Below are 26003 nucleotides of genomic sequence, written 5' to 3' on the forward strand. Positions count from 1 at the left end.
GCAGTTAAGTTGTCCTGGCTTACACGTCAGATGGTTCACGCACTAGCTACCTGGTCGCCAGAGTACGTTAGGCACCCCTGGGTGAAGTCCTGCCACTAGGGTTTCTCATTCTCTCTCTCTCTTCTCACCTGTGCCTTGGGCGTGGGAAACACACACCTCATCACACTCACTCTCATCATTCATTCCTGTTGTTTGATTGTCCAGTCTATTCATGTTTGCTGCCTTCTAGATTCGCCGAGGTCGGCTCAAATTTGCTAGGGAGGTATGCAGTGTCCCAGAACATGCAGACTACTACTCCTATTATGGCCATTTCTCTTGCTGTGTCAATGCCTGTTCTGGTAAGTGTTTGCACTGCAACTGCTGCTGGTTTTCCCCTAGTATTCTCTGGTAATGTGCATTCTCATGTGTATTCTCATGTATTCCTGTGTATTATTACAGTGTACAGTGGTATGCAAGGCTGTTGATCACGTGACCGTGCCAGTGCCCTGTAACCATGGTTCCTCCAATGGCCGACTAGCTCTGGCCAGGAGCAACCATGTGACCTCCCACTTCCTGCTGACAAGTTAGTCTTCCCCCTGCTTCCAAGCAAGGAGGTTGTGTGGTTCTATCCTCTCCCACAGAAGAGTGACTAAGTCTGCTGCTATATACCAGTCTTCGGCTGTTTCTGCCTGCTCAAGTGACCGGAATCTTTTCTCTCATCTGGGTGTCATTCCGTTATCTCTCCTCATCGCTACAAGGATTCACAGCAAGTATTATTCTCAAGCTAATCCACCCAGCAACGCTATTTCTCTCATACTCCTACTCCCATCATCCGGCACGTATTCTCACAGCCTATGCAGCACCACTCCTGCTTTATTTGTCCAAGCCTGCTATATACCCGGTTGCATCCGGACAGAACTGTTGCTACTAGTTACCTCATCTATAATAAAACCGCTGTTACTGAACCCTGGCATTGGTGTCCACTAACTGGTGCCCTGACTAGGTGCAGCGAAGAATCGCATGCCCATCATCACCCGCAGATTCCACAGACCGGCCCTACAGCTGTGCTGCCCTCAGGCCTATACCGTGACAAGTATAACCCCTGCAGCTGCCCCGGTCATTGCCCGCTCATAACACCAGCACTGCGGAAGTGGCCCCCAGGGGCCAGGGCATCGCATCATCACAACATCCTTTCCTCTGATCGTTCAATATATCCCCTCAATGATACAAATATGGCTTTTTAGGGTAGTCTAAGGTGAAAAAAAGGTATTTTACCATCTGCGCCTCTACGTCGTCTCATGCTGTGTATTAAATAGAGTAGCGCTGCCTCCATTGGTTATTATTTTAGGGTTTTTGTTTACATCAATAAAAACAATTAGGGGGCGGAAGGTTGAGGACATTAGGCGGGTAGAGGACCTTACAGCACATCTGTATGACCACCTGCCTGCTTTTTCCGGACATGGTTCTATTGGGACTAATTTACGGAAGTGGATTCCTCTACCGCAGCACCCTCCTCCGCTGCAAATCCTGGTACGGTCACTTCAATGGGGTTACATACCCGCAGTGGAATTTTCATTCCGCTGCGTATATGTAACCCGGCTCCTTTAACCCCCCGCAGTATACATTTCCTGCTCGGCGCAGCGGCTGTATGTGAGGCTCCCGATGGTCCCGCTTAGCCAATCAGTGCATGGCAGGCCCGACGGGGGTCGGAAGTTTCACATGCAGCCGCAGTGCCGAGCAGCTAATGTATGCTGCAGGCTGCAGGGGTTAAAGGGGTAGGGTTACATATTTTCATTCCGCTGCGGGTATGTAACCCCATTGAAGTGACCTACCAGGAATGAAATCCGCTGCGAATCCGGTATGTGTGTAGCTACCCTTAAAATATTTGCTACAAATGATAGGATCTGTAATCCGTTGCGTAAAAAAAAAAAGACATGTCCTAGTCCTAAAAAAAACACGGATCAAATCTGTGCAAACTTGTACTATTCACATTTTGCGGAAACGTATAGGAAAAATGGATGCAATTATGGGTGCAAATACGGATGATTTCCTACGGATCACAGAGAAAAAATAGCGGGAGTTTTTTGTGGCCAAGAAAAATCATTGAACGTATGAATGAGGCCTTCATTATTCACATGTCTGTAGTTCAAACATGGGACCAATGTTTTTTAATGGCCCCATTCACATGTCTGTACATAAGCGATCCTACAATGTAGTGCTTTATGAAGCATGGGGCACTACTGATGCACATTCATAGTGCCCTACAGACTACAGACATGTGAATGAGGCAAGTACGCAGTAGCTATATTTCAGCATCCTGTGAAAAAAAGGAATGCCAACATATACCGTAGCGCACTGCAACTGGCCCTGTTCACTATAATAACCCCACAGTAGTCATCTGGGCATTATGTCCAGGCCACATTGCACAGATAAATGTTTATTTAACAGGACTCAATAGCGCAAAGTATGCGTCCATGTGGTGCCACTAGCTGCTTATGTTCAGGCCCTTAAAGTTGATATATTGCACCATGCTATATGTCAACAGCCCTAGTCTTGCCAGGATGCTGACGTATACCAGGACAGGAGCAATAAACGCAGTGTGAACGCTGCCTATGCCCTCATACTGCCCTGTCCATGTGAAAACTTACGTGAAAAAACATTAAGAAGGGGTTAGGCCGATTTCACACTGCTTTTTGGGGCCCCCATGTTACCGATACTCATTGGCATCCCACAGGGTGGCAACCTATACTGTGGCAGAGGATGCCATTAATTTAAATAGCTAATGGTCCGTTTACACGGAGCGTCCATTCGATCGTTTAACGATTTTGAAGCAACTATTTGGTTTTTATAACGATCAGCGTTTAGGCGAAGAGATAAATCGTTAGAAAAACCGTTATTGCGATGGTTTTTAAGATTGCTTAAACCCATCTCACACCTAGTGTGTCTGTAAAAGACTGCTTACACATAGCGTTAATTCGCCCAAACGATCGTTTGACGATTTTGAAGCAACAATTTGATTTTTATTACGATCAGCGTTTACTCGAAGAGATAAATTGTTAGAAAAAACGTTATTGCGATCGTTTTTAAGATCGCTTAAACCCATCTCACACCTAGGGTGAATCTGTAAAAGACTGCTTACACATAGCGTTAATTCGCCCAAACGATTGTTTGACGATTTTGAAGCAACAATTTGATTTTTATTACGATCAGCGTTTACTCGAAGAGATAAATCGTTAGAAAAACCGTTATTGCGATCGTTTTTAAGATCGTTTAAACCCATCTCCAGGGCCTATTCCACGGGTCTTTAAAGAGGAGCAAACGAGCGCTCTCAGCGCTCGTTTGCTCCTCGTTCCCCGCTTGCTGCCGCCGCTATTCATCGCAGCTGCAGCGAGCGGGAGGGGCATCGGGGAGCTGCGGGGGGGCTGCCCGGGGGATCGCTGATCGTCCGGGCAGCCCATAGGATATAGCAGCGTCTGCTGCCGATGCTCCTATTCAACGGAGCGACGGCAGCAGATCGCTGCTATATCAGTCGCTTGTTTTTCAACATGTTGAAAAACAAGCGACTGCAACGATCAGCCGACATGAACGATGTCGGGTGATCGTTGCACTCTATTCCACGGGACGATTATCGTCCGTAGCGGCCGATATCGGCCGAATACGGACGATAATCGTTCCGTGGAATAGGGCCTTCACACCTAGGGTGAATCTGTGAAAGACTGTTTACACGAAGCGACCCACGCATTTTTGGCGAACGACCGACGACAATTTGAGAACATGTTGAAAGATCAAAATGAACGATTTCTCACTCGTTACTTGATTGTTCGCTGTGTTTACACGAGCCGATTATCGCTCAAATGTGATCGTTATTGTGAAAACCCGAGCAATAATCGTTCTGTGTAAATATATATATACATATATATATATATATACATATATATATATATAGTGTCCATGTGACAGAGTGTAGCAGCCCACAGCTCTCCACATCTTCACCTCACATTCCCTCATACATGGCAGCGCCGGGAATCTGCCCTCAACAAAGATGGCGGCCGGAGACTTTCCTGAGATTTTTTTTTTTTTTTCTTCGAGGTATTTTTTTTTCTCCCGTCGGGCGGATGTAGGCGGATGTTCTTGGCCTCCATTCTCTGTAGCGCCTCAACTTTCGCGAGGAGGAAGACATGAGAACGGGGAGCAGCGGGGTGAGCGGTGCCTGACTGTGGGAGGTAAGCGGCACGAGAGGCCCGGCGGGCGGCCTAGTCATATACCACAGCCCGGGGATGGGACGGAACCGTCCGAGACCTAAGGAGGGGCGGCCGGGGAGCTGCACACAGGCCTAGGGGCAGCACACAGAGGCCAGTTGTCACACGCCGGCCTACTCTCTGCTACTGTAAACAAGCCTTGTAGTAGTAATGGTGGGCAGTGTGGGCTGGCATGTGACTGCTCACTACTACTCCCTGTATACATACACCTCCATAGAGTCTCCATAGCAGCCTATACACTAATAGGAGCCGTGCCAGCACTGTGCAGGTTTACGGTGACTAAATTGTGTCCGACTGATGGCGATTCGGAATCCATTACGTATCCTTTATATGGATGTCTTAATAATTTAGAATTTTATATACGCCCTCTAAACTCGTCTCTATAAGGCGTCATTGCCTATAACAGGGTTAACCTAATCTTGTGGCCCTACAGCTGTTGCAAAACTACATCTCCCATCATGCCCTGACAGCCTTCGGCTGTCAGGGCATGATGGGAGATGTAGTTTTGCAACAGCTGTAGGGCCACAAGATGGGAGTTGTAGTTTTGCGACGGCTGAAAAACAGATCAGGGCGACCCATCGAGGACGGCAACCAAAATGGTGTCAGTGAGGGGATTGGATATAGGATTCTCTATAGATAGTAAGCGGCGTGCGACTATTTCTACCTGGGGGACTAATAGAAATTGCACGCAGTGACTTAGACTAAAGGCCATTAGGGTCATAGGTCGCATATTTTTAGTGCAAAAGAAAAAAAATGTGAAAAAAACCCTAGAAAATCTAGGCAGAACCCGACCTGCAGTGCAGATTTCATATCCGTAGTTGGTTCTGGTGTCGAATTCCCTGCAATTTTGGGGATTTTGGCTGGGACGTGGGGCATGCGGTTAAGAGATCGCTATGTTGTGCTGCATGTCAGTGAATAGGGTCACGTTGCGACCTGGATGACTCTCTTGCAGCTGTAAGGTTGCAGTACCGATGTCAGCGATGCAGCACAGTTCTGCAGTCTTTGACGCCCCAGCAATGTTGAAACCAAAGAATCTATAAAAATTGGCACCAACGGGATCACAATGCAGGGCGGATTCTCCGCTGTGGAAAATTTGCTGTAACCCTTAAAGTGAACTTGTCGTGGTGCCTGCTGCTGGATCAGTGGCTATATCTTCTGTTAGGGTTCATGCACGCTAGGAAATACGCGCGTAAAGGCCGCAGCAGATTCCGTCGCTGGCCCCTGCTCGCATCTTCACCCGTGCCATAAACACCGTTTTAAGGCCAGGCCGATTCTGCCGAAAGAATTGACATGTCAATTCTTTCAACGGATGGCGGAATCCGTCTGTGCCTAGAATGGAGTCTATGGCACAGTCGGAGATGCCCGCGAGCAGGGGCCAGCGACGGAATCCGCAGTGGCCTTTACGCGCGTATTCCGTAGTGTGCACGCACACTGAGGGTGGGTTCACACTATAGAATCCGGGCGGATTACCTGCCGTGTATTCCATCACTCACTTCTGCGTGCATCTCTGCCTGTGCCATAGACTCCATTCTATGGTCAGGGCGAGTTCCGCCTGGATTCCGTAGTCTGAACCCATCCTTAAATCGGAAGTGGATATCACTCCTTGGATATCAGCACGCAATGAGACCATAAAGCATGCAAACCCCCTTCTCCCTAATTTAATCTAGTTATTGCATGCTGGTATCCAAGGTGACCCGTACTTCCAGCTTAAGGGTCACTTCACACTACTGAATTTGCACAGAATTATTATGGGTAAAATATTTTCAACGTCTGGCTACACCACAACTTTGCCAGGATGCAGGTCAAAAGGATTCTGCTGTAAGTGAATGTGATTCTGAAGTACCTTCAATCCAACGGTCTTTAAAGTGACGGTACCACCAGGCCCAGGCTGAAGCACTGGAGGCGGGCCGACCCACCCCCAGTGGGAAGAAACTCCAGCCCCTCCATGACGTGACTCCATTAGAATCAATGGAACCCTATCATAGAGGTGCTAGGGTTTCCTCCCACTAAAGGTGGGTCTGCCGCCTCCAGTGCTTCTGCCTGGGCCTGGTGGTTCAGTCACTTTAAAAAATAAAATAAAAAATCGGCCCGTGGTGTACAATATGACCCCATTGCAGTGCCGTACAGTGATCTTTGGCCGTACGACTTGTGTTGCGGCCACAGCCATCACGTAGACCTGCTATTGATTTTTTTTTTTTTCAGAATATCTGCCGCCTAATCACATGTAAACCCACAAAGGCAAGTCTACAGCACTTTGTATGGATTTGCAGTAGCGCATATGTAAATGTTAAAAAAGGGGGGGGGATTGTGCAGAACAAAATCCCAAACACTGCAGATTTACTGCAGTTTGTGACTTTTCCATCAAAGTCCTTTCCCCATTGCAGCATGGGAAATAGATCTGGAGAAAACCAGTGAAGACGTAGGGGCTGTAATTTACTGTGGATCTGCCCATGTGAAACCTTATGAGCTATCCACCCTAAGCATTCAAAACGCGTCAGTCAATGGCCACCTGGGTTTGCTGGCTCTTGTGGTTTTATCCTGACTCCCATGTTTGCAACCATACACTACTGTATGCCCCACAATGGATCAACAGTTTCCACCTTTGAGACAAGTTTTTAACGTGTCTCAAATGTTGAAACTGTACAGCGGGTCAACTTCATCCGGCATCTACGGCATGTACGCTACAGCATCTTGTCAACAAGGGATGCCAGTGTATATAAGTGCGGATAGGCACTCGTTTCAGTGGCCTTAATGTATACATCACAGGTGTCAAACTTACGGCCCTCCAGCTACTGCAAAACTACAATTCCCATCATGCCTGGACAGCCAAAGCTTTATGAATTGTAGTTTTGCAACAGATGGACGGTCGCAAGTTTGACATCCCTAGTTTGTGTTTGGACTTTCGCTTTTCATATTTATTCTTGACCTTGGCTAAAGCTTTGGCTGTCCAGGATGGGAATTGTAGTTTTGCAACAGCTGGGCGGCCTGTGTTTGGCACCCCTGGATTATAATTTTCAACCAAGCAATCTGAATGCATGCGCCTGGCTTTGGTGATCGGCCGGGGACTAGACTAGACTCTGTTTTTGACGTATAAGAAGTTATTTGAAAACTTATCGACCCTTAAAAGTGTCACTTCTTCAATTTATTTATTTTTTATTTTTTGCAGAAATCAATAGTACAAGCGATTTTTAAGAAAGTTTGTTATTGGGTTTATTAGCCGAAAGTTGCTTTTTTATCATGAAAAAGCAGTTTGAAGCTCTCCCCCCTGTCTTCATGGTTGTCTATGGAGAGGTGAGGGGTGGAGGGAGATGAGGCACCAAAATAGGACAACAAAGAGTTAATTTACAGCTACATCACGGGCTATCTCCTCTGAAGTCAGCACTGACCTCTGAATACAGGCTTTCACACAGATTCCACTGTGTAATCCTTTATTCTCTGCTGCCGACTAATCTCCCTCCTCCCCCCTCCCCTCACCATAGACTACACAGGGCTCGACTGATGTAAAAGAGTTGAGATTTTCTTATAATGAGCAGTGAATGAGAGAGGGGGGGGGGGCTGGAAAAAGTATTTTTAAATGCAGATAATGGCATATTTGCCTAATAAACCCAATTACAAAGTTTCTTAAAATCTCCTGGAGTATTGATTTCTGAAAAAAAAAAAAAAAAAATGAAACAACAGTGTCATTTTAAGTATCTGGTTTCCCTCTGATAGTTGTGCTCCATTATCAGCCCCAGCTCAGGGTACATTCTCAGGTAGACGTCTGAAAACATCATGGCGCGGGGAAGACTATATACCTTATGTTTATGAAGAGGTTGAACGCTTTCATCTACTTCCTCTCTTTTGTTTGCAGTAAACAACCTGCTCTCCTTTGCACATGCCGTACTTTTATACTTACACTTCCACATTGTGATGATTCCTATGAAGTTACCTGCGCCGGGGGGAGATCAGCTTGTGATGAGGATAGCCGCAGCGAACTAAAATGATGGATATATGATAGAAACCAAACAGGACATCAGATTATTGGGTATAATCGTTAATGGTGTCTGGCGCTGGTGGACACGCTATGTATTAGGCAGTCCAAGATGGTTAACAAACACTGATAGTGGTCGGGTAATTGTGTAGTGAGGACTGCGATCCAGCGGTCGTTCATGCCGCCCTTCCCGCACGATTACCGAGCTGTGTGATAAGTTCTGGACATGAGCGCCAATTGGCCCCATGTTTTCAGATCAGCCATTGACGTCAACTAGTAAGCCCAGAAACTATGCTCCTTACTTTCTCCCATCTCTGCAGTTTCATGTGGATATAATGAAGTGGAGTTCCCCTTTATATGCCGGTGCAGCAGTCTCTTCCGTGGCGCACTTTAAGGCTTTGCAGCGTGGCACATTAGAAGCCCACGGTTTGTTTGCTCTTTTTTCCAGTTCAAACAGAATCCTCACAATAATCCCTGGTGACCCATCTGTCCCTCTCCCCGTTCCGATCCACGCCATCTTCTCGGTGCGATCTCTTGGAGAGAGATAAGCAGCATCAGGTGAGCCCCGGCAGAGGTGTTTACTCTCCACGCTGCCTGTGTGCTCGCTGCTTGACCCGGCCGGCTGTTCTCCCCCCTCCTCCTGATTCTGCTCTGTGTGCTGATAGAAGTTTCCAGAAAGATAAGAATTTGCGTATTATTTATGCAGCTCACAGAACAAACATTCTGCAATCTGCCGTGTTTCCACCGTGATGGGGATCGGGGTATGGCGTCATGGCAGTGCCCCCAGCACAGGTACCGTTGGTAGTCTAGTATGCCGCACATAGCTTGTATACATCTAGTGTAGAGTATCTCTTCTGCTTTTAATCCGCACATGGTGTGATCTCTGCTCCATTCATAGAACTCGCATGTTTACTCTTGTTTCCCGTTGACAGACGGTAAGGCACATGCACTTAGGAATAGAAGGCAACGATCAGCCGACATTGTTCATGTCGGCTGATCGTTGCTGTCGTTTGTCTTTCAACCAATTCGAAAACAAACAACTGTGATAGCAGCGATCTGCTGCCGGAGCCCCGTGGAATAGGAGCGGCGGCATCCTTTATGGGCTGCCCGGACAATCTAGCGATCGCCCGGGCAGCCTCCCTGCGGCCCCTCCTGCACTCACCCGCTTGCTGCTGCCACGTGTAATAGCAGTGGCAGCGAGCGGGGAACGAGAAGCAAATGAGCGCTGACAGCGCTAGTTTGCTCCTTAAAGTCGGCCTGTGTGAAAGGGGCTTAAATCGACATACGAACGATTTTTTTGATCATTGCCTGCAATTACACAGAACAATTATCGTTTCAATTTGAAAGATATAACAATTTTTCGCACGATAATCGTCCCGTGTAATAGGGCCCTTAGTATATGTACAAAACCAATATTAGAGGATGTTTGGCATTTGAATCCATAGCCCGGAGAAGATGGATGCAGCCCTGGGGCTGCTCATCTCTAATCAATATATTTCACCCTCTTCCCATATATTATTACATATATAGATAATTGTGATGACTAGATAGACCGCAGGGCTAATGGGCAGGATCAGAGTGACCACTGATCTTTCACATATTGATTGAGAAGTCTTAGCCGTCAGCATGGCTTTTTACATTATGGCTTTTTACAATGGCACCCTACACAGTTTTATTGGTTAAGTCAGGGTTAAAATTATCAGGGGTTCACTAACTTTATTGATCGCATAACTGGAGTCCTGACAGCAGCTCTGGGTGTGGATCATAGGTTTATCTTTTAGAGTAACGTTACCCCAACCTTGGTCCAGCAGCTGCAAAACTACAACTCGCCTCATTTGCCGAAAGGGCATAATGGGAGTTGTAGTTTTGCAACAGGTTGTAGAATATTGGCCTATGGTGTGAGACTCCACCTCTCCAGCTGTTTCAAAACTACAATTCCCTTCGTGCCTGGACAGCTAAAGCTTACTTATTTGGCATCCCCTGCCTGTTCAATTACAGCACAAGATACTGGCACCACTTAAGAATATAAGGTAAGGAAGATGACGAACTTGAGACACGGAATATGATCTGGCTCGCAGTTGTAGGCAATCCTATTATTCCCTGTGGGCTATAAGATACATGTGACCATTTGTACCATAGGCCAGTGATTTTCAACCTTTTTTGAGCCGCGGCACACTTTTTATACGTAAAAAATCCCGGGGCACACCACCAACCAAAATGGCACAAAATGCCACTAAAACAGTACAGATTATACATATAGTTAATAATATAGATTCTAAATGTATTTATACTCACTCAGTGTGAAACCTGGGCCTGTTTTCTTCTCCCCCTGTGCTGCTCTCCACCATACTTCTCCCCCCTGCTTCTCTCCTGTGCTTCTCTCCACCATACTTCTCCCCCCTGCTTCTCTCCACCATACTTCTCCCCCCTGCTTCTTTTCTGTGCTTCTCTCCCCCATGCTTCTCTCCACCAAACTTCTCTCCCCCCTGCTTCTCTCCGCTGTTTCTCTCCCCAATCCCCAGGTTTCTCTCCCCCATTGTTTTCTCCTGTTTCACAGGGGCACCATAGTTTGGGGAACTTTCCCCGCGGCACACCTGACCATGTGTCGCGGCACACTAGTGATAGTAGAAAGTGCATGTGACTTTGACCATGCATTGTTGTGGTAATGCTGCATATTTTAGATCACATTTATTGTGGCTTTTTACCCATTGACTTCAGAGGGGAAGTTAAAAAACAAAAACAAATGTGTGCACCATTGTGGCTAATGTTAGTGAATGGGGTCACTCATTGCTTTCACTTACAATAAAGATTCTATAGTGAGACATGGCAATGTTTGGCATTGGGCCCCATATTGCAGCCATGTTTAACAAGTGGAGGGCCTGAGGTTAGGGTGCACTGGGATATAGGATAGGAGATTGGTCCCAAGCTTGGACCACCTTGGCGATTGCCGTAGTAAGTGGTCTATGTAACCCTCACTCTCTGCATCGATCCATTTTTCTTCAAGTGTCACTGTCGTTTAATTTTTTTTTTTTTTTTTTTACTGAAATCAATAGTACAAGCGATTTTAAGAAACTTTGTAATTGGGTTTATTAGCCGAAAAATTCATTTTTATCATGAAAAAGCAGCTTGAAGCTCTCCCCCCTGTCTTTATGGTTCTCTATGGAGACGGGAGGGGTGAAGGGAGATGAGGCACCAAAACAGGACAGCAAAGAGTTAATTTACAGCTACATCACCGGGCTATCTCCTTTGAGGTCAACACTGACCTCTGAATACCGTCTTTCACACAGCTCCCACTGTGTAATCCTTTGTTCTTTGCTCTCTGCTGCCGACTAATCTCCTTCCTCCCCCCTCCCCTCTCCATAGGTTACACAGGGCTTGACTGACGTTAGAGTTGGGATTTACTGATAATTAGCAGTGAATGAGAGAGAGGAAGGGAGGGGGGTGACCTGGGAAAAGTCTTTTTGAATGCAGATAATGGCATATTTGCCTAATAAACCCAATTACAAAGTTTCTTAAAATCGCCTGTACTATTGATACACTTGTCAATGGCTTCTTTTTTTTAATGCATACATTGACATTGGCCAATATATTGTAAACTCGAGGTCCCCTATACTCCCGGAGTAGAGTTGTTTTCCAGCCACATGACTACTACTCCCTGCAGTATTTGGGTATACATTGCGGGCTAGGTCCTTCTCTGTAGTAGTTATAGTGCAGACCCCTGAGTGCCTCCCCTCCCATCTGTTTATGGACAGGGCTGACTCATACAATCCGATGGGGGATTTCCAGCAAATAATTTAATGTGGATGGAAATATTTTGCTTGGAACGGTATGAAACCCCCGCTGCATTACATAATGACATGCATGTATCTGCAGGACCCGGCAACAATGGGCCGCGCCGTGCCAACTAAGTCATCCCAGCGTAGGTTGTGAGTGTCACATCGCTCTCTCACATAGTGGTTTGGGAAATCCTGCTCGGGGAGGGGACTGGGCAATGTTATTTTAGTGCCTTGCTGTATATAAGCTGTCATCTGTTGGCACTGACTTGAATGTGGGCTAACCAAGAGGGACATAACACGACTATTGTTACTATTATTACTATGGTGGGTATAAGGACACCAGGGATTCCCTATTTGGCCGGTAATCGCTCTGTGTATTGGTCCCTAAGTGTGCGGTGTCTTACTGTTATGACAGAATAAGTAAATCCTCGTCACTGATTATTTAACACTTATACTGTACCAGAAATATCTGCCAGCCTTTGCATTGGCCGACACTACTAGATAGGTGGAAATCCAACTTCTGGTACCCTCACCCATCATTCAACGTTGCATACTCATCATTGTTTACCAGGTACAGTGCCGTACATTTTGTAGTGGCTGCGGCTGGCACTGCAGCTGTTTGCAACTCCATCTCGTTCAAGAGCTTTGGACCACGCTGCAGTACCAAGCACAGCCACCACAAATTACACGGCGCTGTGCCAAGCAAACAGTGACGTGGATGCAAGGCTCGATGTCTCAGAGGTTTTCGATGGATATCCATGTTCCATGGTCTTTATTGATGTCTAGCTTGTGCCCTCCCGCCATGGTTCATTGAGTGGCTTATCTGGACTTTTAAGCAGTGTGGTTGTAGCGTTCGCAGCTTCTTTTTTTCAGTGCCCTTGTTTACAGCACAGATCTGCTATGGATACAGTTGTCAGCAGAAAGCAGCCTATGTCCTAGCCATGGAAATGAAAATAAACAGCATGGCTTCAGACAAGAAGCCCCGGGGTGAAGTGCTGGGGGAAAACAAGGGACAAAATATGAAAGTAAAAGGGTAGGCAGGGGGTCAGGGCTAATTATAATCTACAGCAGGTCTATTGTATTCTCTGGGGTCATCCGCACACACTGGTGACTTGCCTGATCAGCTTAGTGCAGTAATGGGAATCCTCCCTTCATACATTGCTCTCGGCGCTCCTCTTCACATCATCACCTTCAGCGCTGTTACAGATTGGGTACTTGGATGCCACTGCTTGGCATGATCCATGTTCACACTACAATATATATATCCTTTTCCCTTATTAGTCACTGACTCCTGTTTTTTTGTTTCCTCCTCAGGACCAGCACCTTGTCTTAGCCGTGCCTTCTCGGAGAACTGATTGATCACGCCTGGGCTTCAGTCTTTCTATCACCATGAATGAAGTAATGGTGGTGAAGGAAGGCTGGCTGCAGAAAAGAGGTGAGTAAGGTGAAGACTTTGTGGTTCATGTGTAAAAGTGATGCATGATAAGACATACATATAAGAGGGGCCCCAATGCAGTGATTAAATGGGACCCTAGGGTGGCAACTAATTGGTGCTTGTTTGCTGAACCTTAGTGTCACTGTCGTTTAATTTTTTTGCAGAAATCAATAGTACAGGCGATTTTAAGAAACTTTGTAATTGGGTTTATTAGCCGAAAAATGCTTTTTTTTTATCATGAAAAAGCAGTTTGAAGCTCTCCCCCTGTCTTCATGGTTGTCTATGGAGAGGGCAGGGGTGGAGGGAGATGAGGCACCAAAACAGGACAACAAAGAGTTAATTTACAGCTACATCACCAGGCTATCTCCTCTGACAGTCAGCACTGACCTCTGAATACCGGCTTTCACACAGGTCCCACTGTGTAATCCTTTGTTCTCTGCTCTCTGGCGACTAATCTCCCTCCTCCTCCCATCTCCATAGGTTACACAGGGCCCGACTGATGTAAAAGAGTTAAGATTTCCTGATAATGAGCAGTAATTGAGAGAGGGGGGAGGGAGGGGGACCTGGGGAAAGTCATTTTTGAATGCAGATAATGCCATATTTGCCTAATAAACCCAATTACAAAGTTTCTTAAAATCGCCTGTACTATTGATTTCTGCAAAAAAAAAAAACAACAAATAGTGACACTTTAAATGTGTACTGTCATTACAAAAAAAAAATACATTGTCAACATTGTGATTAGAGGGTCTGGGGGTTCAGACTGCGACTGATCACTAGAACGGGCAGAGAAGTCCATGTTCACTCCTAGCTTTGTCATGTGACCTAGTCAGTTTTTTAATAAAAGTCTATGGGGTCGCTGACACAGAACGGGGAGAGGAGTGCGCAGCAGCACGGTTGTCTCCCGTCTCCTACTGATTGGTCAGGTACGCTTTAACAAGGTTGTGCGGCAAGACAGTCAATGGATCATTCGTACAGTCCTCTAAATTCATCATTTTCACCCACACATCACCTGTTTCCTTGGGACAATGTGCAGCTTATAATTAATGATAATATAAATGGCCGCTAGACGATCCCATCAAGAACAAGCTGATCACTAGACCCTCCTTTTATATGGCTGATTATCCCAGCAGCTCATGTGCCTTATAGTCGGCCTTATAAAAAGTGGGTTTCCTCCGCAGAGGGGAGCCCTGTTTGGGTCCCGTCACAACTAAGCTGTGACCATCCTGTGCCGGACCCCTTCTCTCTGCAGGATCCTGATGATGATGGGCTTTCAGTAGGAGAAATAAAGACCAGATCCATTATTGAAGGCTGAGTCCAGGTAACACTAGTAACCAGATTGAGCCGATAGCGAAAGAACTGTGAGTCCTGTAACAACACTGAAGAAATGTCGGTGTCGCCTCTCCTGGATTCCAGCCCAGACAGGCTTTTATATGTGAAGCTGCAGAGAGTAATATGTTGACCTGTGATCTCTGTCCTATACTGCTTCTGTTTCTGCGTCTGGAGCGTCTCGTTCCACCACAAACATGTTTATGTAATGCCATGTGGGTATTACGCTGCAGTGTATTGTTTACTCACTGGCACAGTGTAACTTTATACGGGCTGGACGGCTGTGTAACCTTGTATAATGGAGCTTACTGTATGGTTGAGGTTTATAGTGTTGTGAGAAGCTTTACAGGGGGAAAGTGAGAGGTCATCATCGAGCTATATGGGATATATGTAACTAGTAGCATAGTATTTAAGCTCAATTACCCTGTACATCCACATCTAGGAGGTGAATGACACTGGTGATTTCTTAAAGGGGTTATCCAGTGCTACAAAAACTCTCGTCTCCAGTTCAGGTGTGGTTTGCAATTAAGCTCCATTTACTTAAATGGAACAGAGTTTTGAAACTCCACCCAATCTGGAGACAAGAGAGGGGGAAAAGTGGCCATGTTTTTGTAGCACTGGATAACCTCTTTAACCCCTTAAGGACAGAGCCTGAAATGGCCTTAATGACAGAGACAAATTTTATGAATATGACCAGTGTCACTTTAGTCATTAATACCTTCGGGATGCTTTTACCTATCCGGCTGATTCTGAGATTGTTTTCTCGTGACATATTGTACTTTACATTTCTGGTAAATTGGAGTCGATACTCATAACAAATCTTTATGAAAAAAAACCAAATAATGTAAAAAAATGTGAAAAAATGCATTTTTCCAACTTTGAAACTTTTTTGCGTATACAGAAAGTGGTTATACCACATAAATTATATATTAAATAGCATTAGCAACATGTCTACTTTATGTTGGCGGCATTTATTAAACTATCTTTCATTTTTTTTAGACGATAGGAAGCTTAAAACATTAGCAGCAAATTTCCAAATTTTCAGTAAAATTTCAAAATCAGATATTTTTAGGGACCTGTTCAGGTTTAAAGTGTATTTGAGGGGCCTGTATGTTAGAAAGCCCCACAAAGCACCCCATTTCAGAAACTGCACCCCCCAAACTCTGCAAAAGCACATCCAGAAAGTGTTTTAACCCTTTAGGGGAGTCACAGAAATAAAAGCGAAGTGTGTAAGGAATTTGAAAATTTTAATTTTCTGTGCAGAGATTTTATTGTAATCCAATATTTTTCATAATTATAAACCTATTACCAGAGAAATGCACCCCAATAATTATTGCCCCGTTTCTGCAGTTTATAGAAATACCCCGTATGTGACCCTATTGCGCTATTTGACGCAACCACAAGCCTCAGATATAAGGGAGCGCCTAGTGAATTTCAACGCCTCCGTTATATTTGGTCATTTTTGACTGTACCACTTCAGGTTGGCAGAGGCTCTGGGGTGTCAAAACCTAAAAAACACCCCTAAAGGGACACCATTTAGAAAACTACACCCCTCAAGGAATGTAACAAGGGGTGCGGTGAGCATCTGGACCCCACAGGTGCTTCACAGATTTTCCGAACAATATGGCGTGAAAAAAGAAAAATTTATTTTTTACACTAAAACGTTGTTCTAGCCTTCAATTTTTCATTTTCTTAAAGGGATAAGAGGCAAAAAAAGACAAAAAATGTGTAGCGCAGTTTCTCCCGAGTACAGAAATACCCCACATGTGGCGATAAAGTGCCAAGGGGGCGCAGGACGAGCCTCCAAAGGGAAGGAGCGCCAATTGGCTTTTGGAAGCTGAATTTCACTGAAAAGGATTTCAAGGGCCATGTCGCATTTACAGAGCCCTCGTGCTGCCAAGACACTGGAAACCCCCCACAAGTGATTCCATTCTGGAAACTACACCCCTCAAGGAATCTAACAAGGGGTGCAGTGAGCATATGGACCCCACTGGTGACGGGCACAAATGTGGAACAATGTGACGTGAAAGGGAAAAATTTCATTTTTTCACTTTCATGGCACAAATGTGCCCGTCATCAAGGGGTTCATATCCTCACTGCACCCCTTGTTAGATTCCTTGAGGGGTGCAGTTTCCAGAATGGGGTCACTTGTGGGGGGTTTCCACTGTCCTGGCAGCACGAGGGCTCTGTAAATGCGACATGGCGTTCATCATCCATTCTAGCCAAATCCAACCTCCAAAATCCAAATGGCGCTCCTTCCCTTCGGAGGCTTGCCCTGCGCCCACATGACGCTTTATGTCTACATGTGGGGTATTTACGGACTCGGGGGAAATTGCTCTACATATATTGTGTGTTTTTTTCTCTTTTAACCCCTTGTGAAAATGATAAATTCAAGGCTAAACCAACATTATAGTGTAAAAAATGTAATATTTCATTTTCACGCCACATTGTTCCACATTTGTGCCCGTCACCAGTGGGGTCCATATGCTCACTACACCCCTTGTTACATTCCTTGAGGGGTGTAGTTTCTATAATGGGGTCACTTGTGGGGGGTTTCAACTGTCTTAGCAACACAGAGGCCTTTTGAATGCAACATGGCCCCTCAAAATCCATTCCATCCAAATCCAGCCTTCAAAAACGAAATGGTGCTCCTTCCCTTCGGAGGCTTACCCTGCACCCGCATGGCGCTTTATGTCCACATGTGGGGTATTTACGGACTCGGGGGAAATTGCGCTACACATTTTGTTTTTTTTCTCCTCTTTTAACCCCTTGTGAAAATGATATATTCAAGGCTAAACCAACATTATAGTGTAAAAAATGTAATATTTCATTTTCACGCCACATTGTTCCACATTTGTGTCCGTCACCAGTGGGGTCCATATGCTCACTACACCCCTTGTTACATTCCTTGAGGGGTGCAGTTTCCATAATGGGGTCACTTGTGGGGGGTTTCAACTGTCTTGGCAACACAGGGGCCTTTTGAATGCAACATGGCCCCTCGAAATCCATTCCATCCAAATCCAGCCTTCAAAAACCAAATGGCGCTTCTTCCCTTCGGAGGCTTACCCTGCACCCGCATGGCGCTTTATGTCCACATGTGGGGTATTTCCGTACTCAGGGGAAATTGCTCTACACATTAAATGTTTTTTTTATCTTTTAACCCCTTGTGAAAATGAAAAAACATGACAAGATTAATAATTTAGAGTAAAAATTTTACAAAAATTACACTAAATGTTGGTCTAGCCTTGATTTTTTTCCATTTCCACAAGGGGTTAAAAAAGAAAATTAACACAAAACGTGTAGGGTAGTGTCCCCTGAGTACGAAAATACCCCACATGTGGGCATAATGTGCCATATGGGCACAGGGCAAGTCACCAAAGGGACAGAGCGCCATTTAGAGGCTGGAATGGAGGATGGAGGCCATGTCGCAATTACAAAGCTCCTGTGCTGCCAGGACAGTAGAAACCCCCGACAAGTGACCCTATTCTGGAAACTACACCCCATAAGGAATCTAACAAGGGGTGCAGTGAGCATATGGACCCCACTGATGACGGGCACTTACGTAGAACATGTGCTGAGAAAATAAAAAATACAATTTTTTTCATTTTCACGTCCCAAATGTGGCCGTCACCAGGGGGCCATATCCCCGCTGCCCCCCTTCTTAGATTCCTTATGGGGTGTAGTTTCCAGAATGGGGTCACTTGTGGGGGGTTTCTACTGTCCTGGCCGCACAGAGGCTTTGTAATTGCATCATGGCATCCTCTAATGGGAATGGCGGCCATACCTATTTAGCTGGGGAAAAGGGACAATTCTAATTTATTTGGGGGTATTAGGCCAATTATTAGTGTATAAGGTTGGAAATGACAGGTGTCCATCAAACTCAACCTGTGTTGATCCAGAGGAAGGCAAAAACCCCTCGTGAGGCAGACGACAGTAGCCTCATCACAGGGGAAAAATTCCTTCCCGACTCCATAATGGCGATCAGAATAACCCTGGATCAACGTGACCCCTGAAATAGGAATAAGGGACAGAATTTAGATAATGTAGAACCCCAGTGACGTGTGGTGCGCCTTGAAGCGATCCAGTATGCAGAGGCCGGGGGGATCAGGACAGGTGTCACACGGGAAAATGGTGTCCTTCCTGATCCCCCTGTTACGCCACACTCTGCACTTCTTCTGGGGTCTCCTGTTTTCCAGTGTGGGGGACGTCAACTGGAGAATGTTGTCCTGGTGCGATACGGGGTCCCTCATATCCAGAAGCGCTGGGTCCGCTCCATGGCTGCTAAATATTAGGGTTCTATTACTGCTTCTGATATGTTCGGATCGTGCCGCAAGCTACAGTAGCTCGGGCAGCGAGGGACCGGAAGAGGGGGTGCTGGTATAAAAGTTATCCCCGTACAGGTGGTAACCTTTATCCAGCAGTGGGAAGATCAGTTCCCGGACGATCTCCCCACTAACTCCAAGGATGGGGGGGGGAGGGGGCATCTGGGGGCTGGATTCGGGTGTCCCTTCCTACATACACTCTAAGGGTACGTGCACACTGCGGAATCGCGACAGATAACCCTTCGTGCATTCCACAGCTGGCACCCACCGGCGGACTGATGCAGGCGCACGTCTCCACACGTGTCATAGACTCCATTCTATGCACGGGCGGATTCCGCTCTCCGTCCAACGTGTTTATTCTTTGGATGGACGACGGATTCCGCCCGTGCATAGAATGGAGTCTATGACACGGGTGGAGACATGCGCCCGCATCAGTCCGCCGGTGGGTGCCAGCTGCGGAATGCACAAAGGGTTATCCTTCGCCATTCCGCAGTTTGCACGTACCCGAAATCTGTAAGTGCACCCTGAGGTACTGTCACAGAGTGTGTAGAATTTCACACCATGCCGTCATCTCTTATTGGGACGGTACTGGCGGAAAAGACGTGTCTGGGGGGCAGCGTACGCTACGCTACTCCCAGACACGTCACTGGATGATGAGGATGAGTGGAGAAAAGAAGGATCCCCCCCATTCATCCTCACTGGCTGTTTTGGTGTCGGAGGCAATAATAACGTATCCCTCTGACGCCGAAAACACCCTGGGGGCCATCTTTATACGGGGACTAGTATATGGGGTATGTAGTGGTGTAGTGTCAAACTTTATTCAATGTAGTGTGGTGTAATGTAGTGTTTTTTACGTGTTTTTTTACAGTAAGTATAAAAAAAAAAAACCTACGCCAACAAAGGAGTTGCTGATAAATGCCGCACTTATGTGCGGCACTTATAAGCAGACCGTGGCAGTAGAATATAGAAAAAAAACACCCTACGCCAAAAAGGAGGAGTTGCTGATTAGCAGCGCACTTTCGTGCGATGCTGATCAACACTCAGCGGCGATAGGGTGCGGAAAATAGAAAAAAAAAAATTTGGGAAAAAAAAATATTTTTTTTTTATATTCTGAATATCCCTGTAGCTGCTGATAAGTGTATTACACATATCAGCCGCTAGGGGGCAGCAGAGCGCAAAATCCGGAAAATGACGAGGCTGGAGCCGAAAATAGCCGAAAGAAGACGACGAGGACCGCCGGAAAGACCCGAAGACCGAACGGAATGACGGAGGACGCCGCGAACCCGGAAGCCGCCGATCAGGAGCCCGGGACAGGTGAGTAATGTACAAATACCTGCTCTGGACCCCTCGGCTACCTAGCTGAGGGGTCCAGGGCAGGTATTTACTATTTTGTGGGACTCTGATCGCCGTGCCACCGGCCCGATCGCCGTGAACGGCCGGCCGGCCGTTCACGGCGATCGGGCCGGTGGCACGGCGATCAACATTACTTTTTACCGTAATGGCGGTCGGTGCCGTCCTCGGACAGCACCGACCGCCATTTTTTTCCGGGTCATCGGGTCACCGATGACCCGGAAAGGTTCCGATCGCCGCTATTGGCTGATCTGAATTGATCAGCCTATAGCAGCGATCGTAAGCACGGGGGGTGTTAACCACCCCCCGTGCCGAGAAGCTATGATGGCCTGCTATGATTTATAGCAGGCCATCTTCCCCGACCGCTGTGTGTGAACACGCAGCGATCGGGGAAACATCGGGCGTAAATTTACGCCCTGATGCGCTAAGTACCATGGCGCCAGGGCGTAAGTTTACGCCCGATGTCGTTAAGGGGTTAAAGGGCTTAGAAAAACATGGCTGATTTCTTCCAGAAACAGCTCCACCTTTGTCCTTAGTTTGGCTGTGGGTTTTCTATTGAAGTGAATGGAGTTGAATTATTATACCACACACAATCTGTGGTGGTGCTGTTTTTGAAAGAAAGTAGCTGTTTTTTTTTTTTTTTTTTTTTTTTTAAATCCTATAAAATGCATAATGTTAAAGCTGTCTGTACACACATGAATGTGATTGGGCAATATGCAGCTGAATAAAGTGGCTGATTGGGGAAATAATACTTTTCTGAACATGTAAATAAGATGGTTTGGTGTCCTGGAGGCAGTCCTGTAGCCCTTAGTGCTTTGCCTATTCTTCCGCTCCTGAATCACACCCTCTTAGTCTATCGTCGATATAAAGTTATGGCCGCACTTCCAGACCCATGCGTATTGGACTCTAGAAGCAGGTTAAATCCATCTAACCTGTCGCGACCATGACCACGGCCAAAAAAAAAAAAAAAAAAGAAATCCATAGTGATCGATCACATTGTTGGTAGAAAATAGTCTGCAGGTGGCCATTGTGAACAATCCTTTTCAAACAATGGTTGGCCAGAGTGAGCCCTTATTGTATATCCAGTGACCAGTAAGTATGGTTGTAGGTATCATAGCAGATGTGACAACTTCTTCAAGTATTTAGTTATTCCAGAAGCCTGATATGGCCGTCGTAGTAGACTTCATACCAGACTTCTCATTGGAATCGTAGAACATTTTTTTTTCAAGGCTAACTATCACTATGACAGATTCATTTGACTTGGCGATTCTTGGAGGAGATTCGCTCATCTGTGGTCAAAAATAACTTCCTAAAGGTGTATGTCTATCTCTTTAGGTGATGGTATATTGCTAGAATATCTTTGTATGGGGGTCTAGCTTCAGAATAAAGTGCAGCTTGAGAATAAAGTGTTAGCGCTGTCTGGCGGCCTGGCAGCACTAGGGAATGGGCTGCAGGGCAGGAGACTGGACTATACTGCAGTTCCCCACACAGCGGACGACCATAGTAATGCCACACAGGCAAAACTTATTTTGGGGGATCCCAAGTCACTGCCGGTATTATAAACTCTTCATGCTTCAGAGCTGAAATCTGCCAGCTTTTCTTGGTGGCTTAGGGCCCTATTACACGGCACAATGGGGGCCCGATAATGACTGTAAACGAGCTCCGATCTGCTAGATTGGTGCTCGTTTACTGGGCCTATTACACGGCCCGATAATCGTTTAACAAGGGCTGCATGGACATCGTTACCGATGTCCTTGCAGCCCTTGCTTAAACTGCATACAATACCTATCCATGGTTCAGGCTCCTCTTGCGGTCCACTTCTTCCCGGGTCCTGCGCACTGCAGCTTCAGAGCGGCCTGTCTCAGCAGACAGGCCGCTCAGCCGATCACTGGCTGTGGTGGTCCCGGCCTGTGATTGGCTTAGCGGCCTGTCAGCTCAGACAGGCCGCTCTGAAGCTGCAGTGCGCAGGACCCGGAAAGAAGTGGACCGCAAGAGAAGCCTGGACCATGGATAGGTAGTAGGGATGTCACGATACCAAAATTTTGAGTTCGATACCGATACCAGCTTTCGGATTTCGATACTCAATACCAATTTGATACTAAATAAAAAGTTTGAGAAAAAAAACACGTAAAAATACAAATATAATTTCCCTTTTCCCTGACTACAGATATGTTCCCCCCCCATGCACAACATTTTTATTTATGTGACTTCTTGATGACTTTGTTACATTTTATAGTTCGGACAATTCACATGTAATGGATACATGTATGTTCTTTTTTTTTTTTTTTTACTTTTTAAAAAAAAAAAAAAGGGAAAAGGGGGGATTATTAGAACCTTTATTATTTTTTGTTTTATTTTAAAACACTTTTTTTACATTTTTTATTCCCCTCTAACCTCAAGCATACCTCCCTGTGCACAATAACTCCCAGAATACCTTCTTGTGGGGAGTTATAGTGCACAGGGAGGTATGCTAGGAGTTGTAGTGCATTAGAAAGTATGCTGGGATGTTTTGAAAGGCTGCTGCCGCGCAACTGCAACTCCCAGCATACCTCCTTGTGCACTACACCTCCCAGCATACCTCCTGGTGCACTACAACTCCCAGCATACCTCCTGGTGCACTACAACTTCCAGCATAGATTGCGGGCCGCAGTCATTAGCAGTTAGGGGCCGATCTATATGCAGCAGACTCGTGCTGCATATGGAGCGGCTCTGCAGGGGTTAAATGCCGCTGTCTGTTATGACAGCGGCATCTACCCTTTAAAATAGCCGGCACTAGCAATCGCTGTGTGCCGGCTATTTAAATTTGGCGCCGCCGGGAGCGGAGAGCTCGCGGGCGGAGGAGGGGACACCAGGGGGCAGGGGGCTGCACACAGAGAATCGCTGTGTGCCGGCTATTTAAATTTGGCGCCGCCGGGAGCGGAGAGCTCGCGGGCGGAGGAGGGGACACCAGGGGGCAGGGGGCGGCACACAGAGCTACCTGAGCGCCGGCCGTGTTCTCTGCACTATACTTCATGTTAATCTGCACAATTATGCAGATTAACATGAAGTATCGATACCAGGAAATCCTGGTATCGAACAGTTTTTCTGACCGAAATATCGATAGTAGTATTGATATTTCGGTGCATCGTGCATCACTAATAGGTAGTGTATGCACTTTGCATATCTTCGGCCGCGCATCGCTGTTACACATAGCGATGTGCGGTCGGTGCCTGACAATTATAGGTCCAAACCTATATTAACGATCAGCCAATGATCGTTGTGAATATTACACGGAACGACAATCGGCCGGATAGGGCCGATTATCGTTCTGTGTAATAGTACCCTAAGTCTGTGTTGCTTTGCATTGTGGGCCGCTGTAGCCGGTGTTCTTTATGAGCCCATTGTATCAGTATAGTTAGCTGTTTCTCACAGTAATTATTGCGGCCTTGTTCTCCACCCGTCTCATCAGTATTCCGCGCACATCTCTCCCCCTGTAACGCTCCATGGCGCACATGCTTCACTTCACAGCCAGTTTGTGTAACACACTTTGATGCAAAACAAAGCAAGCCGTCCTCTAATGCATCCATCAGCAGATGTAATTATAGGAGTTCTAACACAGAGACCCCCGGGATGGTGCGGTGGTCCTCCTCTCTTTGTCCGTTGCTTGAATGGGCGACCGCCCTCTATAGCCTGAGCCCCAGGGCTTCCTGTGATTTCTTATAACCCTGGCTGACCTTTCTGCATTCCTAAAATACCAGCCGCAGAATCCTAATAAAGAACACACCTCTGTATAGTGAGCGGGACCGAGCAGCGGAGGCCCCCGGGTCCTCCTGCTCCCTTCACCTCACTCTTATCTCTCATACAAGGACTGTAATATTATATTAGTGTCATCTGCCAATAGCCGGACGTAATAATCCCCTAACATCCACCCAGCAAGTAGGAACCGCTCTGTCAGCGAGACGTCTCGCCAGTAGCTGGAGGTTCACAGGTGGCATCTCATTCATTTATTAGCATACAGAAGGCTGGGAGACCCCACTACAGATACTGGAGCGGGGAGACCCCCCCTCTACTTCACAAATGGGATCTGAGCAAAGCATATATATGTATATGTGTATATGTGTATATATATATATATATATATATATATATATATATATATATATATATATATATATATATATATATATGAGATTTATCAAACATGGTGTAAAGTGAAACTGGCTCAGTTGCCCCTAACAACCAATCAGATTCCACCTTTCATTTTCCAAAGAGTCTGTGAGGAATGAAAGGTGGAATCTGATTGGTTGCTAGGGGCAACTGAGCCAGTTTCACTTTACACCATGTTTGATTAATCTCTATGGGCCGACCTAGAGGGGATGGGGCCTAGACCTTTAGGCTAGCCTGTTCCAATGGTCGGCGGGGGGCAGGACCAACGGTGGCGCTGTGGGTTGGGCTAAGTGGCACTATTGCAGTGGAGCCCAGCCCACTTAGCACAATCTGCAGATTATAAAAGATGACTTTTTACTGGAACAAGCACCATGACGTATGATATAAAATAAGGGATGAAAACTGCTAAATTTACCCATTACACCTGTGTAGAGAAGCCAGAATGCAAAAAGGGGGTGACAGTGTCACTTTAAGCCAGGGATGGGGGACATGCGGCCGTCCAGCTTTGCAAAACTACAATTCGTGCCTGGACAGCCAAAGCTTTGCTGGGATATGTAGTTTTGGAACAGCTGGAGGAACGAAGGTTTCCCATCCCTGCTTTAAGCATTGCTATTGCTTTAAAACTTTTGATGCCTCACACAGACTTGTCAAGCGTTTTCATTGGTCAGAGTTTAGGTGTTTAGATCCCACCGATCAGTAGCCAGGAGGAAGCACACAGCTGATCGCTTCACACCCTGGCTCAACATTCAACCCGTCCCATTGCAGCGCTCTGCTTTCTGAGCTGGGTGGGATCGGCGGGGGTCTCGGCAGTGAGACCCCCCCCCCCCCCCCCCCCCCCACACACTTTATGAAAACTTCACACATCTTTGACTTTTTCTGCAAACAACAGTAACACTTATATACCTGTCTGTGTCACTTATCTATGGGCACAGGTTGAGTGTCTCCATTGCTGCACTCTGCTCTCCGGAGCTGTACTCATTGCACCAGGCCTGGAGATGTTATCAGCTGCCAGCCGTCTCTTGTTCACCCAGAGGGGCAGTGTCACTTCCGCTCGCCTTCTCCTAGCAGTAAACAATAGTAAACAGACAGGGACGTGTGCACCACCAGACATAGGAACTAGACGCATGTCCTGGTGCGGACGGCCTGAACACATTCAGGAAAGCTCTGACTTATACCGATGCACCCTTATTTTAGCCTGTGTTTGCATACAATGTGCGGTCAGCTGTGCTGTCCCATACAGTGGGCGAATTATACAGCAATATTGCTTTAAAGGGACATATATTAGATTTATGTATATGCTACAGGAAGAACTGATAAATTGCTATATTAGGACCCGGCTATAGAGGGGAAGCGCATACAGACTAGCAGCATGAAGGGAAAGCCATGTGCCAAGTCCCTGACAGGCAGCGGGTAAAATTAGCTCAATGATTAGAGGCTATT

General features: G+C 46.4%; 1 protein-coding gene across 1 annotated transcript in view; it reads left to right on the plus strand.

The window, feature by feature from the left end:
• Positions 1 to 4095: 4095 nt before the first annotated feature.
• AKT2 (AKT serine/threonine kinase 2) overlaps positions 4096 to 26003 on the plus strand; it is a 33579-nt gene continuing 11671 nt past the window's right edge. The window contains exons 1-2 of the mRNA XM_069943506.1: positions 4096 to 4202; positions 13299 to 13419. Coding sequence (XP_069799607.1) covers positions 13374 to 13419 — 46 coding nt within the window. The 5' untranslated portion in view covers positions 4096 to 4202; positions 13299 to 13373. The remainder of the gene's footprint in view (positions 4203 to 13298; positions 13420 to 26003) is intronic.

This window comes from Dendropsophus ebraccatus, chromosome 10, assembly GCF_027789765.1.
Source record: "Dendropsophus ebraccatus isolate aDenEbr1 chromosome 10, aDenEbr1.pat, whole genome shotgun sequence".
Lineage (NCBI taxonomy): Eukaryota > Metazoa > Chordata > Amphibia > Anura > Hylidae > Dendropsophus > Dendropsophus ebraccatus.